The 19086-nt window shown below is 41.8% G+C and overlaps 1 protein-coding gene across 1 annotated transcript in view; it reads right to left on the bottom strand.

Annotated features, from left to right (window-relative positions):
• The window catches only part of Wdfy4 (WDFY family member 4), a 268757-nt gene that overhangs the window by 204446 nt on the left and 45225 nt on the right, over window positions 1-19086 (bottom strand). The window contains exon 14 of the mRNA XM_070020489.1: window positions 10890-10983. Within this exon, the coding sequence (XP_069876590.1) occupies window positions 10890-10983 (94 nt within the window). The remainder of the gene's footprint in view (window positions 1-10889; window positions 10984-19086) is intronic.

The following is a 19086-nucleotide window of genomic DNA, read 5'->3' as shown; positions in this document are numbered from 1 at the left end:
CTTCAGAATGGAAAAATAACTCTTTTCCTGATCAAATAGTCACTCTGAGGTATTTTATTAGAGGAATAAGCTAATATCGGTGAGGGCCTCCAAGTAGGCCAGAAACAGCAGAGGTATCCTGAAGACCAGTTGTGCTGCCCTGACATACAGACTGCCTGCTCCAGCTTGACTAAAATATTCTTTTATTCAATTATTTTGGAAGAGACAAGATAGCTCTTTTCATTGTCAAAGGCAGAAAACTAGAACCAAGGGTCCACTGGGCCACAGAAGTGTAGTACCTGACAGGTCACTGTGGGTTTTAGCATTACTTACTTAGAACCGGTTCTCTGTGATAGAGACATGTTTCATTTTTGCTACAGCCTAGTGCATTCATTTGTGCTGTCCACAAGGCTCCTGCAAGGTTGGGAGTCTGTGACCTTGCTTTAGGTGTAAGATAGAAGCCAACTCCTACTGAATCAATCAGCAGAGTCTGTATGTGGTGTATCTGATACCTGTGCCGTCTTGCACAGACTAACAGCTTCGAGCAAGGCACACTGCATTTGTAGGGGCATGAGATTCCACACCACATACTCTGCCTCTTTTATAGATCACATGTATATAATGGTTGTGCTTTCAGGCAGTAGAAGCCTGGCCCTCATATTTACAAAACATTTCTCTCTCCCCAACTTTCTTCTTTTGTCAGTTCTGCACTGTATTTCTGCTGATTTCGATCCACTGGATTGTAAGCCATCACTCAAATTAGTACAGATCTCTGTTCTTCCTCTGCCATCTGAGAGTTATTCCACCTCCAGCCTCCTTCAGGCTGTGTGATCTGAGCTTTGTCCAGAAGAGCAAAGTCCCTGAGTCTTGGATTCATAAGTAGATAGTATTACATAGCTCAATATCAAGTTTCTATTAATTCAATAGTATAGCAACTGCCACTAGAGCTAAAATGAATTACCTTCCATTTAATATTTAAAAAAAAAACTTCTGTGCCAGTCCTGAGGCTTGGAATCAGGGCCTGAGCTTTCTTTGCTCAAGGCTAGTGCTCTGCCACGTGAACCATGCCTCCACTTCTGGCATTTTTGGTAGTTAGTTGGGGAAAGGAGTCTCACCAACTTTCCTGCCCAGGCTAGCTTAGAACCTGGATCTTCAGATCTCAGCCTCTTGAGTAGTTAAGATTACAAGCATTACCAGAGCCTGGCTGTATGTCCAAATATATATATGAATATTCCAAATATAAAACCATAACTCAGACTGGTAAGCTCACTGGCAGAGCCATAGGGCAGGGTGGATAAGGGCTGTGTTGGGTGCGAATGTGGTACAGATGGTGCTACAGACTTTAAAACACTTTCCCCTATTCTTCTCAACAGGAAAACAAAGCCACTCTCACTGTTCAGATGAGGACACTGAGAATGGGAAAGCTAACATCAGTCTCCTAAGATCAAACCACAAATGAATGGCAGAACTGGTACATCCTCTCCAGGTCTTCCTCTAAAGTTAACAGGATTTTGTTTTGTTTGTTGTGCCAGTCCTGGAGCATGAACTCAGGTCTGGGCGCTGTCCCTGAGCTTTTTCAATCAAGGCTAGTGCTCTACCACTTGAGCCACAGATCCATTTCTGGCATTTTGGTACTTAATTGGAGATAAGAGTGTCATAGACTTTCTTGCCTGTGCTAGCTTTTGAACTGAGATCCTCAGATCTCAGCCTTCAGAGTAGCTCGGATTACAGGTGTGAGCCACCAGCACCCCAGTAAAGTTTGTTGTTTTAACACTAACTATATCCTGGACTCATTACAAAGAAGAAAATTTTATCACCTCATAAAAGACATAAACTGATGGCCTACATAAGTATTTGGTGTTCTTTTTTTTAATTTACTTTATTTTTTTCTGAACTTCAAAAGGTTTTACAATGGATGTTGCAACTTAACTTAGCCATCTAATTGTCCAGTGTTTCCCGTTCAGAGTCGCCCCTTCCAGGACCCTCTTCCATCCCGTCTACCCTCCTCACAACTTATCTCATGTTTACCACTTCCTTTACCACATGTATACATTGAGTATTTGGGCTGTATTTGTCCCCAGTTCCCGTTTCATTCATTCAACCCTCTCCCACTATCCCTTCTTACAAGCTCATTTCAGCTTTCTGAAATTCGTTTTGTTAAACTGTCTGTTAATTGTTCAGAAGTTTTACTCCATGGAGATTTACTCCTGCATATACTCTACTTTAGTGAACTAAATCGTGTATTTAAGTCCATACCTCTAAGTATGATTATATGGAAAGTTATATTTTGGGTATCTGAACCTGGCACCAGTGGCTCATGCTACTCAGAAATGGCTGGAAAGCCTGTGAGACTCTTATCTCCAATTAATCACCAAGCAGCAAGAAGTAGAGCTATGGCCCAAGTGGCAGAGCATAAGCCTTGAGTGAAAAAGGTAAGAGATAGCACTCAGGCCCTGAGTTCAAGTCCCAGTACACACACACACACACACACACACACACACACACACACACACACACACACACACACAATACAAATGGTTAGTGGGAAAGCATATGGTGTCTAGGGTGTTCCCATTTAACAAAGCTAAATATCCTTGTCCACCAATGGTTAAAGGAAATAGCTCTTTTCAAATATCTTTCAAGGCTATTAACACTGTCAATATTTTAGTTATTTGAAACCCACACACTTAGTTCAAAGTGGTTAAAATTATAGTCTAACTCCAGAAAATGGCACTCTTTTCCACATTTGGGCACACACAAATTGACAGATATATACAGCCTCACCCCCCTCTCCCACTAGGTTGTTCAGAAAGTATCCATTGGCAGCCATATGTACAGCAGCCTTCAGGTCTGTAACATAGTCAGGGCACAGGCTAGGTGAAGGCAATGGTCTCTCCAATGTCTGAGTCACACCACCTACTGCTTTCCCCAGGCACCCAACGGCACCTCCCACAGAAAAAAAGCAACCTGGCAAGAAACAGGAAGTCCAACCTCACATCTGTGGCTCACATCTGGAACTCACCAGAACAATATCCATTGCTATGGGTTTCAAGTCTTCCTGTCTACTTTGTAGGGTTTTTTATAAAGATTAAATAATAAAGTACTCATAAACTTTTTAGCAACTAAAAACTAAATGGCTCCACCATTTTGCACATGCATCTCAAAGCAGCAGGTATACCCTGCTCACTCTCTTAAGCCGTGTTTTATGCAACCCTCCTCACAATGTCATCGGACAATCCTATTGTTGTCTTCATAATACACAAATGTAGTAAAAGGTCAGAGGTTGCACAACTTTCCCACAGCTGTGTGATTAATGTGGCTGATATCAGACAATGATTGCCCATCTTCACAGTTTGAACTCCACCCTCATGGAATAGATGATCATAAAAACATAGGGGTCAGCCAGGCACCAGTAGCTCATACCTGCAATCCCAGCTACGCAGGAGGTAGAGATCTGAGGATGGTGATTTGAAGCCAGTCTGGGCAGGAAAAGTCCCTGAGACTCTTTTTTGTTCTTCTTTTATTCTCTTTTTTCTCAGTTACGGGGCTTGAACTCAGGGCCTGGGCACTGTCCCTGAGTTCTTTTGCTCAAGGCTAGCACTCTATCACATTAAGCCACAGGGCCACTTCTGGTTTTCTTGTGGTTAACTGGAGATAAGAGTTTTACAGACTTTCCTGCTTAGGCTGGCTTTGAACCACAATCCTCAAGTCTCAGCCTCCTGAGTAGTTAGGATTGCAAGAATGAGCCACCATTGTGAGACTCTTATTTCTAATTTACCACCAAAAAAAAAAACAGAAGTAGAGTTGTGACTCTGTGGTAGAGCATTAATTTTGAACCAAAAAAAGCTCCGAAATAGAGCCTCGGTCCTGAGTTTAAGGACTGGCACAAGAAAAAAAAAAAAAAGTAGAGGTTAACAACAATGATGGTGGAATCAGGTAGATGTCCACTCCTAGAAGCAACCTTTCCCAACACACACAGTTCCACTCTACCCATGAGGGCTCACCCAGCTGAACGAAGTCTCCAGACAGGACTCTATTTACATATCTCTCTGAATCTGGACTTCCTTTCTCCTCTCCAGATCTGGATGGACATACTTTTTTTCTGCTGAAGATTCCACTATCCCCATGTCCCTACTTACCCATGGTCTCGGTGTCCCAAGGTCTGAGGACAAACTCTACTATAGTCATCAGGGTCTACTGTCTTACTACCTTCTATTCTCTTCTTGATGTCCTTTCTCAAACCCAGATTATGAGCCCCAGAGGCACAAGGTGGGGTTTCATATTTATTCAGGGAAGTAAACTGGTCCTACTGGTTGCTCTAGCACCAGCTAACTTGGATCTGGCTTCCCTCTATCTGGATTACACTTGTGATAGCCACAAGGCTAAGCTACCGCTAAGCCATGGCTCACAGGATCCTGGCTCAGGACTGGTCACATCTCCAACCTGTGGTCACAGCCTGCATACAGCTGGCAGATGAAAGACGAACCTTCTTCCTGACCATTACTTATTTCTTTCTGACACCAACTCAGCTCCAGGAAAAAAAACTGCTTTATGTACAGTAATATTCCCACCTCCCAGTATTTACTTATTTACTTACTTACTTACTTATTATGGAATTTGAATGAAGGGTTTCACCTTCTTGCTTTGCTTTTTCATGGAAGACTGGTACTCTACCACTTGAGCCATACCTCCACTTCCAGCCTTTTGCTGGTCCATTGGATAAGAATCTAACAACTCTCCTGATTGGACTGGCTTTGAACCATGATCCTCAGCTCTCAGCCTTCTGAACAGCTGGATACTGATGCCAGTGGGAGAAAAACACCTGGATTATCTGTTTATCAGACAGATTTGCAATGCCAGGATAGTGGAGCACTGTGTACAGAACCAATTTAACAGAGCTGTGACTGGAAATGAACAAGAAAAGGAAACCCATAAGGTTATATAAGTAGTGGCCTCTAAGATGCCTCTTAGGAAGCTACTCACTTCTTACCCAAAAAAAGAGCAAGAGCACTGAGTAATGGGAGTGAGTGGAAGGAAGTGCAGTAGAGCCAAAGGGAATGGAGCAGAAACCCCCTTCTATTCTTTTAGAAACACTGCCATCTACTGAGCCTGCCATTCTCCTTCCCTACCAGGAACCACAGAGGCTGGGAAGATTTGCTTCAGCACTTTCTTGTGCTGTCTCATATCTCATTTGATTTATTCTTTTATTTGTTATTATTAGTCCCCCACACACATCCCTTTCAGAAATTAATTACTGTAATTATCCAACTTTGAAGAGCTGCTGATGTGGCATCTGTAGACAATATCGGAGAAGATATACCACTCCATTTCATTTGCATATGTGAGAGACAGTGAGAGAGAATTGAGACTTCTCCTAAATTACTTCCTGTGACCTGAATAGAGAAAAAAGATTCTACCAAATGGAAATCATCTTAGCATACTTAATTTGTCCAATTACCATCATACAATGAGCATATTGGAAGGTCTTCCCCGGCACCCTTACCCCTGCCCACAGTAATGTCACATAACTTAAGGAGTTTGTCTGAAACCCTGGCTCACTCACTGAGTTTCTACATACGTAAGAGACAGTGAGAGGACACTGTCATCTGCTCTGTGTGACTTTATCAGCCATCATTGTAACTGATGTGTGTGTGTGTGTGTGTGTGTGTGTGTGTGTGTGTGTGTGTGTGTGTGTGTGTGTGTGTGTGTGCGCGCGCCAATCCTGGGGCCTGAGGACTGTCCATGGGCTTTTTTGCTCGAGGTTAGTGCACTGCCACTTGAGCCATAGCTCTACTTGAGCTTTTTTGGTGCTTAATTGGAAAAAGAGTCTCATAGATATTTCTGCTCAGGCTGCTTTCAAACCTTGATCCTCAGATATCAGCCTCCTAAATAGCTAGGATTACAGGCATATGCCACTGACATCCAGCTATGGTAGATTTGTGCAGAATGCATGGGTCAGTTTGACTACTAAGACCACCCAAACCATCGGCCTGGTCTTTCTCATGGGCAAGGGCATTGTGTTATATGTAACGGAGCTAAGAAAGTGGACAGCCTCTTGGTAAGACCGATTAACCTGGACAGGTCCACAATGCCAGAAGACTGGGCCCGCATTCTGCAAAGATGAGAGACCCACTCAGAAAATGCATCTTGAATTTGGACCTGTGAAGCATTTCTGGTATTCTCCTCACCAGCTGCCTGAACTTCAGAAATCACATGATTAAGTTGAGCCTCAAGAACCTGTAGGATGGGGTGGGAGGAATTGTGTCTAAAGAACTTGGGGTGTGTGTAACAGTACTAGGGCTTGAACTCAGGGTCTTGCTCTTTCCCTTAGTTTTATGTTCAGGACTGGCACTTTACCATTGTGCCACAACACTATTTCCAACCTTTTGCTAATTAAAAAAATCTCATACACCAGTTAGATTGGCCAACATCATGAATTCAAACAATAATAAATGTTGATGAAATTTGGGGAAAAGTAACCCTATTGCACTGTTGGTGGGAATGTAAACTAACACAATCACTCTGAACAGCAGCCTGGAGGTTCCTCTAAAAGCTAAACATAGATCTTCTCTATACTACTCCTGGGCATCTACTCATAACATCACAAGCCAGGGTACCATAAAGACACTTGCACATCCATGTTCATTGTGGCACTATTCACAAGAGCCAAGCTATGGAAACAGCCCAGATTTTGTACTATAGATGAGTGGATCCAAAAAATGTGATACCTATACACAATGCAACCTTACACGGCCATTAGAAAGAATAATATTATGTGATTTGCAGGGAAATGGATGGACCTAAAGCAAATTGTGTTAAGTGAGGTAAACCAAGCATACAGAAGTGAGATCTAAAATACACTGGGACAGGATAAATTATACAGTGTCTAGGCATTCAGACACAGTGAGACCAAAGGAGGTTCTTTTAGAAGAGAAACACAAGAGTACAATGCCTGTGTGCATCTGATCATATGAAATCATACTTATTGACACAAACTCCAGAAAATGGAAACAATACGTTTTTTTCTCTGTTGCTGTTTTTGTTCTTTTCTTTCTGTCTTATTTGTTAATTTATCTGTCTTTTGTCAGGGTAAGGAAAGCACAGAAATGGAGGGACAAAGGGTGAACAAATGCAGCAGTGGGACTGGGCACTATGTTGAAAACAAACTAGACGACTTGTGGGTGGGGATGAGAGAGAAAAACTGGAAGAGAGTAAGGGAAGGGTGACATTGTCCAAAAATAAGTATAGTCTTTACCTGACTTCTGTAAGTCGGGTAACCCCACTGTACATCACCTTTATAAAAACTAATTTTTAAGTTTTTTCTCTGAAGAGGAAAGAAGGATGGCCAATAGACACATGAAGAAATGCTCAACCTCTCTAGCCATAAAAGAAATGCAAATCAAAACAACATTGAGATACCCCTTCACCCCAGTTAGAATGGGTATAATCAAGAACTCTAATAACAACAGATGCTGGAGGGGATGTGGACAGAAGGGAACCTTACTGCATTGTTGGTGGGAGTGTAAACTTGTTCAACCACTTTGGAAGGCAGTATGGAGGTTCCTCAAAAGACTCCACATAGAGCTCCCCTATGACCCAGCAATCCCACTTTTGGGCATTTACCCAAACAATCACAAACAAGGCCATACTAAAGCTACCAGCATAACTATGTTTATAGTAGCATTATTTACCATAGCTAAGATATGGAACCAACCAAGATGTCCCTCAGTAGATGAATGGATCAAGAAAATGTGGTATATATACACAATGGAATTCTATGCCTCTCAGAAAGAATGACATTGCCCCATTTGTTAGGAAATGGAAAGACTTGGAAAAAATTATATTAAGTAAGCCAGGCCCAAAGAAACATAGGTCTCATGTTTTCCCTTATTTGCAGTAACTAGCATATGTCTGAGACAAGTAGAAAAGGTCAGATAAATGATGTTAGGTGAAATGAACCCTAAGATAAGTATTGAAATGTTTTTTTTCTTTCTTGTGATTGTTTCTAACATATTTATAAGATGGTTTCTTTGTTGCTTTGTATATCCCTCCCCCATGGTATAACCCCTGCTTTCATTGTATTTGATGTTGGTATAGTTTGTGGAGGGGAAGGGGAAAAACAAATCGTTTAAATAGGGATATAGGTAGACCCATTGCAACAATGAGATGTACAAGTCGTTATGTCGAAAAAATGAACTTTACAACTTGGGTGGTGGGGTAGGGCGGGGGGCAGAGTGGGAGGGGTGAGGGGGGAGATGGGAAGGGATGGGAAGGGGAAACAAAGGAGGAGGTAACAATGCTTGATAAGAAATGTACTCATTACCTTGCCATGTAATTGTAACCCCTCTGTATGGTATTTTCACAATTAAAAAAACTAAACTTAAAAAGTTTTTTAAAATCTCAGGGGCTGGGAAGGTGGCTCAGTGGTAGGAGTGCTTGCCTTGCATGCATGAGGTCCTGGGGTTCCATTCCTCAGCACCCCAAAAATAGAAAAAGCCAGAAGTAGTGCTTGGCTCAAGTGGTAGAGTGCTAGCCTTGAGCTGAAGAGCTGAGGAACGGCACCCAGGCCCAGAGTTCAGGCCCCATGACCGACAAAAAAAAAAAAAATCTCAACTTTTCTGCTTGGCTTTGAACCATGATCCTTAGATCTCAGCCTCTTGAGGAGCTAGGGTTACAGGCCTGAGCTACCAGTTCCCAGCTCTAGTAAACTTTATAAGAGCTACCGAGAATGTTGTCTTGCATAGAAACACCCCTCAGTGTATACATGTTTCCAATATGCTCCAAGAAGCCCTGGGTTGAACATAAGGTAAGAAAGTAAGTTAGAAGGCATTTAAGAGTCAAATGATTTTTGTTGGTGATGGGTACAGGGGTTACTGGATTTTGAACTCAGATACTTGTATTTGCTACACAAGCACTCTACTAATTGAGCCATGTCCTAGTCCTTTTTTTTTTTTTTTTTTTTTTTTTTTTTTTTTTTTTTTGCTTTTGTTATTTTTCAGGTAGGCTTCAGACTGAGAGCTGCCATACTTAAGCCTCCCAAGGAGCTGGGATGACAGATATGAGCCATCACACTCAGCTTATTGATTGAGATGACAATCTCACTTCTTGTCCAGGCTGACCTTGAGCTACTATCCTCTCAATATCTACCTCCCAGGTAGCTCAGATTACAGATATGACACCATGCCTGGCCTTCAAATGGTTACTTAAGATAGTTGCTCTTTAAAGATGATGCCTAACAATTCCTCTTTTACTATATATATTCATCACCATTCAAAACAGCGTGTGCCAGATCTTCATTTGGAGAAAACCTAGAAGCTTCTGCACTTGTGCCCTTGGATCCGAGTTGCTGCGGTCCTCCCAGAGAATCCACATAGAGAGACACAGGTGGAGGCCAAGTGGAAAGAGATCTAAGACCTTTCTGCCAGCTTGAGACAAGGTTCCATCACAGCCACTAGCACAGGAACCCTCTCTACCTGGGCCTGATCATTGAGGCACTGGCTCTAAGGCATAAAGAGACCATCATGGGTGGGCCAGTCCAGCCAATACCATGAGGAACAGAAACCCATCCCTGCTGACCTATAGGAGCATGAGATGTGGCTGTACATTGCTTAACCAAAGGGACACATTGTAAGACAGTCATTGTTAGGCAACATGGTGTGTAAACATTATAGAGTAAACTTACACAAACCAAGATGACTATGCTGTCACCAGGTAATGCAGTCTCATGAGGCTACCTTGCTAAGTTTTTAGCTTTTTTCTAGAAAGTCTATGAATCACCCATCGGCTCGTATGTGTTCCCCTTGTCACTGGATTCACAATGTGTCATTGCTCTACAACAGAGGGACAAAAAGCTAAACAAAAGGTGCAGCCACGAGGGGACAGATAGACTTGGACTGAGGCAATGCCTTTTTCTTACCAGATACTACAGATTTTCTGTAGTGGAAACATTTCTAAGTCCCAACACACAAAGCCTCCTCGTGCACTCCACCTTATTTAGGGATTTTAGAACACCTGCAATATTTTTACAAGGGAACTGTCATTTTCAGGCTGTGATTAATAGCATCTGAAACTAGTAGTCATCTCCTCCAAAATCATGCTGACTCCTTTTTAATTCCTGGGTGAAGCCAGGCTGGATTCCCTCCCTCTACCTGCTTAGAGATGCCAGACCCCCAGAGAACTGCAACAGATAAGAACAGATTTGAAACCAAGTCCCATTATTGAAAATCCTGAAAAATCATTCATGCCAAGTGCTTGTTACTCACACCTGTAATCCTAGCTACTCAGGAGGCTGAGATTTGAGGATTGCATCTTGTTGTTGTTTGCTTTTTGTTTTTCTCATAGTGGGGCCTAGGCACTGACCCAGAGCTCTTTCGCTCAAGGCTATCATTCTATCATTTACAGCCTCAGAGCCACTTCCACTTTTCTGATGGGTCATTGGAGATAAGGCGTCTCATGGACTTTCCTGTCTGGGCTGTCTTTGAACTGGAGGATCGTGTTTTAAAGTCAGTTCAAGCAGGAAAGTCCTTTTCACTCAAGGTTGGTGCTTTAACATTTGAGCCACAACTCCATTTCTGGCTTTTTTTCAGTTAATTGGAGATAAGAGTCTCATGGATTTTTTTCCCACATTGGCTTTGAACCTACTCAGCCTCCTGAGTAGCTAGAATTATAGGCATGAGCCACTGGTGACTGGCTTAGCAATTTATTTTGAATGGCTCCTTGGAAGGGAAGGCATAAATCTATCAAGATCCAAAGACACACTGACATCTCCCTTCAATAGTTCCTGTCCAAGGGTATCTCTGCTAATCCAGGATGCTAAGGACAAAGGCAAAAGGAACAAGAAATAATCTCAGGACAGGAGCTTAAATGACCACTTGTAAGACAATGATATTAACATGTTCATCAACAGGTACCTGTGGGTGATCTTCATGGAACAATCGAGGCAGCAGTTTCACCATGATGCACACGATTCCAGGGTGTACAATCACAGTGCCACCTTCATCCACCCTGCAGAGAGAGGGAGAGCAAAACCAGAAATGAGCTCTTCTTTCTCAGTCAGATCATTTTGTCTTAGAGACAGACCACAAGTCACAGTCTCCATTTATCACTTAATTACTTAGATGACCTTTGAATTGATCCTTCTGGGCCAAATTGTCCCCTGATCATCCCATGGAATTCACAACACTGCACTTTCTTCCTAAAGACATAAGGACGTGCTTTGTTCCTGAAAGTCCCAGTGGCAGCCAGGCACCTGTGGCTCATACCTGTAATCCTAGCTACTCAGGAGGCTGAGATCTGAGGATCACAGTTCAAAGTGGGCCCAGGCAGGAAAGTCCGTGAGATTCCTATCTCCACTAAACTACAAAAAAAAAGCCAAAGTGGAGCTGTGGCTCAAGTGGTAACTAAACTACAAAAAAAAAGCCAAAGTGGAGCTGTGGCTCAAGTGGTAGAGTGCTAGCCTTGAGCACAAACACTCAGAGATGGTGTCCAGTCCCAGAGTTCAAGCCCCAGGACTGGCAAAAAGAAAAAGGAAAAGGAAAGTAAATAGACATGTAGACCAATAAAACAGAGTAGAAAACCCAGAAATAAACAAATAAATACTTGACAGAGACACCAAAAACATACACTGAAGAAAAGTATATGGTCCTGGAGAAACTGGCTATCTGCACCTAAAAGATTCTAAGTAGACCTCTGTGCAAAAGTCATCAAAATGAACCAGAAGCTTATTAAAAGACTTGAAACTCGGAAAAGACTATGGAAAATATGGGGGAAACACTTCAAGTACAGGCAGAGCCTACAACTTTCTGAATAAGATGCTAATAGCTCAAGAAATAAAAGCCAGAATTGACAAATGGGACAAATGGACAAATGAAGAAAATGAAAAAGATTCTGCCTAACAAAGGAAAAAACTGCCAGAGTGAAAAAGGAAAACAGCGTATAGAATGAGAAAACCCTAACCAGCTGATCATCCAGCCAAGGATTAACATCCAGAATATATAAAGAATTTGAAAAATTGAACATGAATCAACAAGTGGACAGATGAACTGAATAGACACTTTGCCAAAAAAGTATAATTGGCCAATGGATACATGAAAATATCTTTAGCATCTTTAGCCATCAGAAGAAATGAAACTCAGAAGTACATAGACATTCCTTCTCATCCCAGTCAATGGCTATTGCCAAGAGAAATTTTTAAAAAAAGAGGAAGATGCAGGAAAAAGGAACCTTATATACTATTATTGGGAATGGAAATTGGTACAGCCATTTATAGAAATCAGTTCCTCAAAAGTGAAGGTTCCTAGACAGGTACTTATGGCTCATACCTATAATCCTAGCTACTGAGGAAGCTGAGATCTGAGGATCATGGTTCCAATCCAGCCCAGCCCAGACAGAAAAGTCTGTGTAACTATTATCTCCAATTAATCACATCCCTGCCCCTCAAAACAAAATAGCTGGAAGTGGAGCTGTGGCTCAAGTAGTAGAGCACTTGCCTTGAGCAAAATAGCTCAGGGACAACTCCCAGGCCCTGAGTTCAAGCCCCAAGACCGGCACATAATAAATGAATGAGTGTAATAATAGAACTTAAAGCCTCTCAAGGCTAGAAAACCCGGTCCCCTAGGAATGAGGAAAAAAGCATCTTGTCAAACATGAAGGCTGTGTCAACAGGCAGAGGGACCCAATGGCAGGGAAAACAAAGAAACAACGAAACCAAAAAGCTGAGAACCTAACAGCCTAAGTGGGGTAGGGGTGGGGGAAGCAGGAAGCAGGAAGCGGGAAACCCAGCAAGCACAGGAAGCCGGCTGTAAGAGCTAGGACTGCATTGAACAGGAACTAGGGTGCCGCGCATGCGTGCAGTGCATGAGTGGTTCGCATGTCCTGCCCATCTTGGAATCCCAGAGAGCAATGAGCCCAGCAACCACAGGATCAAGAAACCTCCATTCCTCAAGCATGAGAGCAGAGACACCACACACACACACACACACACACACACACACACACACACACACACACACACACACACACACACACACACACACACACACACACACACACGCACGCACGCACGCACGCACGCGCACACACACACACACATATGCCTGGTTGAGGTTCCCACTGCAGAAAGTGGTAAGAGGACCCCAGAAACCTCGGTAGGGGAGGAGCAGCCACCCCACACAGGCCCCTTGACAACAGAGTTGGCGGGAATACAGTTCATACCAACCCAGAGCTGAGCTTAGAAAAGCTAAAGGCAGGAGATATGGGCTGAAATCAGCCCAGACCCCTGCCCAAGCCCCAAGGAGGCTGACAGCAAAGACCTGAGAGCCATAGAGGCTGGTTGTGCCTGAGGAATTGGGCCTTGGAAAACCAAAGGGCACCCGGGTCACAAGATCTAGACTGAGACTAGATTCAGGAAACCCTGAGACTTCCTGCAGAGCCTGACAAAAGTCACACTCAGTAGCAGCCTGTAGTGTATCTCTTAAATCCCTTCTCTACCTAAGGGACTGTAAGTGGTGGAAAAGCCTGCCATTATATCACACCTACATAAGTGTACCAGTCTTAGACTTGGTATTGCTTCCACTGTATTGAACACTGTACTTGTTAAAGTCCAGTTTTTCCCAGCAGTAAGTCAGGAGGGAAAAGGCGATTTACCTTTCAATCTCATCAATCAAATTTTATTCCCAAGTTTCTTTCTGTACCACTGTCACTACCCTTTTGCTTTTCTTTTGTCTCCCCCACCACCTCTCTCTCTTTGGTCAGTTGTGGGACTTGAACGTTAGGCCTGGGTGTTGTCCCTCAGCTCTTCAGCTCAAGGCTGGTGCTCTACCACTTGAGCCACAGTGCCACTTCCGGTTTTCTGGTGGTTTATTGGAGATAATAGCTTCATGGGCTTTCCTGCGTGGGCTGGCTTTGAACCACAATCCTCAGATCTCAGCCTCCTGAGTAACTAGGATTACAGGTGTGAGCCACCATCGCCCAGCTTTTTCTTTCTTAAGCTGAGATCATCTTATATCTGAAACCATTGTCCCCACCACTTTATCTTCTTTTATACCTTTTTGTGGGAACCCTAGAGTCCTGTAAGGACTGACTGGCTGCAGGAGATTTGACTGGTCTTTGAATGACACCAGGGGACCGTGTGTGTGTGTGTGTGTGTGTGTGTGTGTGTGTGTGTGTGTGTGTGTGTGTGTGTGTGTGTGTAAGAGCCCTTCTGTCCATCATCCTGTTAAAGATGGGAGGAGTTCCTATATTTACTTTCCTCAGTGATTCTTAACTGAATCCATCCTGGATCTTTTACCTAAACTGTGTACCACAGTACTACTGATTTCTTGTTCTCTACATCTTGGAATGATTCCTTCTGTTTATTTTCCCATAACTCCTGTAAGCTAGCTGTGGGATAACAGAGGCTATAAAAGCAGTTGTTGGAGAGGCGTGTGTAGGGTTTTTTTGTTGTTGTTTTTTGGGTCCAGTCGTGAGGCCTGAACTCTGGGCCTGGGCACTGTCCCTCAGTTCTTCAGCTCAAGGCTAGCACTCTACTACTTGAGCCACAGCACCACTTCTGGCTTTTTTTTTCTGCTTATGTGTTGCTGAAGAATCGAACCCAGGGCCTCATGCATGCAAGGCAAGCACTCTACCACTGAGCCACCTTCCCAGCCCAATGTGCGGGTTTTTATGTCTGTCGGTTAACCCCATTTCTTACCCTGAGGGTGAGAAATAGAAGGTTATAATTCACTGCATGGACGTGTTCTTCATCCATTGCTCCAGAATCTTCTGGATACCTTTTCTTCTGCCCTGAACACGTCACTGTATCTCTTAACCTCTGCTATGAAAATTATCTCCCTCCTTTCTCCTTATATACCAAAATACCTAGAGCTATCCCAACAGAACTACATTGTCCATCTCTGAACTACTCACACTCTAGTAAAGGAAGGCATCTTAGAAAAAAAAGACACACCTTGGTCACTAAGTGCAACTAAAAATTGGAAAAGCTGATCAATAACTTTGGCAAAGCAGCAAGATAAAAAATTAACCCACAAAAATCGGTAACTGTTCTATATACCATCTACATGAAGACAGGGAGGGGAATCAGGAAAACAATTCAATTTGCAAGAGCCTCAAGAAATAAAGCATCTAGGAATAAACCTCACCAAGGAACTGAAGGACCTTTATAGCAAAAACTATAAACCTCTGAAGAAACCAAAGAAGACATGAGGAAGTAGAAAGACTTCCCATGTTCATGAGTCTGCAGAATCATATTATGAAAATGGCCGTAAGGCAAAGGTGATCTACAAACTCAACCTAATTCACATCAAAATCCCAATGTCATTCTTCACAAGACAGAGAAAGCAATCCAAAATTTCATATGGAACCACAAAAAAAAGCCCAAATAGCCAAGGCAGTTTTAGGCAAAAATTAAAAAAAAATTAAAAAGCAATGCTGGAGATATCACAATCCCAGACCCCAAACTTTACTACAGAGGTATAATAGCAAAACAACTTGGTGCTGACATAAAATTAGGCCTGAAGACCATGTAATAGACTAAAAGACCCCAAAATAAACCCATATACTTATAGTTCTCTGATATTTGACAATAAATATATGTTGGAAAAAAGACAGCCCCTTCAACAAATGGTGTTGGAAAAACTGGACATCCATATGGAGAAGACTAAAGTTAGATCCTTGTTGACCACCTTTCACTAAGATCAACTTAAAATGGATCAAAGGCCTCATCAGACCTGAACCCTTGAAACTATTACACAATGAAATAAGAGAAACATTAAAACTTATTGACATAGGCAGGAACTTTTTCAGGAGAGTTCTTGGGACTTAGCAAATATAAGAGAGACTGGACAAACAAGATTACATCAAACTTAAAAGGTTTTGCACAGGACATGACACAGTTACTATGGCAAAAAGACAGCCTACACAATCCAAAAATTCATATGGAACAATAAAAGACCCCGAATAGCAAAAACGCTCCTCAACGGAAAGAACACTGCTGGAGGAATATCAATACCAAATTTCAAACTCTACTATAAAGCCATAGTAATCAAAACAGCTTGGTATTGGCATAAGAACAGACCTCAGGACCAATGGAATAGAATTGAAAACCCAGAAATGAACCTACAGACCTATAGCCATCTAATCTTCGATAAGGAAGCTAAAACAACAGAATGGAAGAAAGACAGCCTCTTCAGTAAATGGTGCTGGCAAAATTGGTTAACTACATGTAGAAAACTAAAGCTAGATCCTTATATATCACCCTGCACCAGAATCAACTCCAAATGGATCAAAGACCTTGAACTCAAAGCAGACACTCTGAAAACATTACAGGATGGAATAGGAGAAACCTTAGGTCTCCTTGGCTCAGGCCGAAATTTTCTGAATAGAGACCCGGAAGCACAACAAATCAAAGAAAGGTTGGACAAATGGGATTGCATACGGTTGCAGAGCTTCTGCAGGGCAAATGACATAGCTAGCAAGATCAATAGAAAGCCCACCGATTGGGAGAAGATCTTTACTAGCCATACAACGGACAAGGGTCTCATATCTAAAATATACTTGGAACTCAAAAAATTAAACCACCCAACAACAAATCCTCAAAGAAACAACTGCCCAATAAATAAGTGGGCGAAAGACTTAAAGAGAAGCTTCTCTGAAGAAGAAAGAAGGATGGCCAATAGACACATGAAGAAATGTTCAACATCCCTAGCCATAAAAGAAATGCAAATCAAAACAACATTGAGATATCACCTCACTCCAGTTAGAACAGCAAAAATCGAGAACTCTAACAACAACAGATGCTGGAGGGGATGTGGACAGAAAGGAACCTTACTTCATTGTTGGTGGGAATGTAAACTTGTTCAACCACTTTGGAAAGCAGTATGGAGGTTCCTCAAAAGACTTCACATAGATCTCCCCTATGATCCAGCAATCCCACTTTTGGGCATTTACCCAAATGTTTACAAACAAGACCACACTAAAGCTACCAGCACAACTATGTTTATTGCAGCATTATTTACCATACCTAAGATATGGAACCAACCCAGATGCCCCTCAGTAGATGAATGGATCAAGAAAATGTGGTATATATACACAATGGAATTCTATGCCTCCATCAGAAAGAATGACATTTCCCCATTTGTTAGGAAATGGAAAGGCTTGGAAAAAATTATATTAAGTGAAGTAAGCCAGGCCCAAAGAAGCATAGGTCCCATGGTTTCCCTTATTTGCAATATCTAGTATAGGTATGAGTCAAGCCGAAAAGGTCAGATAATGTGATGTTAGGAAAATGAACCCTTAAATATGTATTTTAATGTTTTCATTTCTTTCATGCATATGTTTCTAACGCATTTATAAGATTATTTCTTTGTTGCTTTGTATGTCCCTCCCCCACAGTGTAACCCCCGCTTTCACTATATTTGATGTCAGTATAACATGTGGAGGAGATGGGGGCAAACAAGTTGTTTAAGGATTCAGGTGGACCTGTTGCAACAATGAGAAGTACAAAATGTCATGTCAAAACCAGCTTTACAAAGTCGGTGGGGGGGGAGGAGGGGGGTATAATTGGGAGGGGGGAGGGGGGAGGCTGGGAAGGGAGGTGAAGGGTAAACAAAGGAGGAGGCTGCAATGCTTGGTAAGAAATGTATGCATTATCCTGCCCATGTAATTGTAGCCCCTCTGTACAGTATGTTCTCAAATAAAATAAAATAATATTTAAAAATAAATAAATAAAAAAAAAAAAAGACAGCCTACAATGTGAGAGAACTTTATCAGGTATATATCTGACAAGGGCCTAATATCAAGCATATACAAAGAGCTCAAGAAATGAAATGCACTCCCCAAAATCAATAGCCCAATTAATAAATAGACAAGTTAGCTAAATAGAGATTTCTCAGAAGAAGTAAGACTATCCAATAAACACATAAGGAAATTCTCAACATCCCTGGCCATAAAGGAAATGAAAATCAAAACAACATTGAGATTCCTTCTCACCCCATCAAGAATACGAACAATAACAAATGCTGGTGGAAATGTGGAGGGGAAAAGGAATCTTAGTACACTGTTGGTAGGAATATAAACTAGTACAACTACTCTGGAAGGCAGTTTAGAGATTCCTCAAAAACTAAATATAGAACTACCCTATGATCCAATGATAGCACTCTTGGGCATTTACCTAGAGTATTACAAGTCAGGATACAGTAAAGACACTTGTGCATCCATGTTCATTATTGTACCATTGACTTTAGCCAAGGCAAGGCAACAGCCAGGATTCCCTACAATTGATGAATGGACCAAGAAAATGTGGTATATATATATATATATATATATATATATATATATATATATATAATAGAATTTTACTCATCCATTATAAAGTCAACCATATTAGAAAGAATAATATGTCATATGAAGAAAATGGACCTAGAACAAATCAGGTTAATGAGTTTCTCATATGTGGAAGCTAGATCTAAAATACAGATAACATGTGTGAGGGCTTTATACATATACACAAAAAAAGTGACTAAAGGATGGTATTCTTAGGGGAGAAATCCAAAGGTGTTACTTCTTTGAACAACTAATGCACTGTTTACCAAAATGATTACCAAGAAATGGAAGCATGTTTGGGGAGGTGAGCAGTAAGGGTAGGGAGACATGAATGGAGGGAGGAAGAGTGAACAGATGCAATCATTACATTCACTGTTCAATATGTAAAAATTGAACTATCTAATTTGAGGGAGGGGGAAAATGTGGGTAGAATGATGGAAGAGGTGACATTTACCAAGATGCATTGTACTCATAACCTGAAATTTGGAAACTTATATTACAACTACTTAATGATAACAATAATAATAATAATAATAATAATAATAATAGAACACTCACTGGGTGCCAGTGGCTCATGCCTGTAATCCTACCTACTTGAGGATATCAGTTCAAAGCCAGCCTGGGCAGGAAAATTCATAAAACTCTTGCCTCCAGCTAATCACCATAAAGCCAGAAAAGGAGTTGTGACCCAAGGTAAAGCTCTAGTCTTGAGCAGAAAAGCTCAGGGACAGTGCCCAGACCCTGAGTTCAAGCTCCAAGACTGGTGCAAAAAAATTATTAATAAATTTG

This window comes from Dipodomys merriami, unplaced genomic scaffold (genome assembly GCF_024711535.1).
Source record: "Dipodomys merriami isolate MVZ:Mamm:240054 unplaced genomic scaffold, mDipMer1.0.p SCAF_14, whole genome shotgun sequence".
NCBI classification, from domain to species: Eukaryota; Metazoa; Chordata; class Mammalia; order Rodentia; family Heteromyidae; genus Dipodomys; species Dipodomys merriami.
Note: the sequence above shows the minus strand (reverse complement) of the source record. Positions and strands in the feature narration are given on the sequence as shown.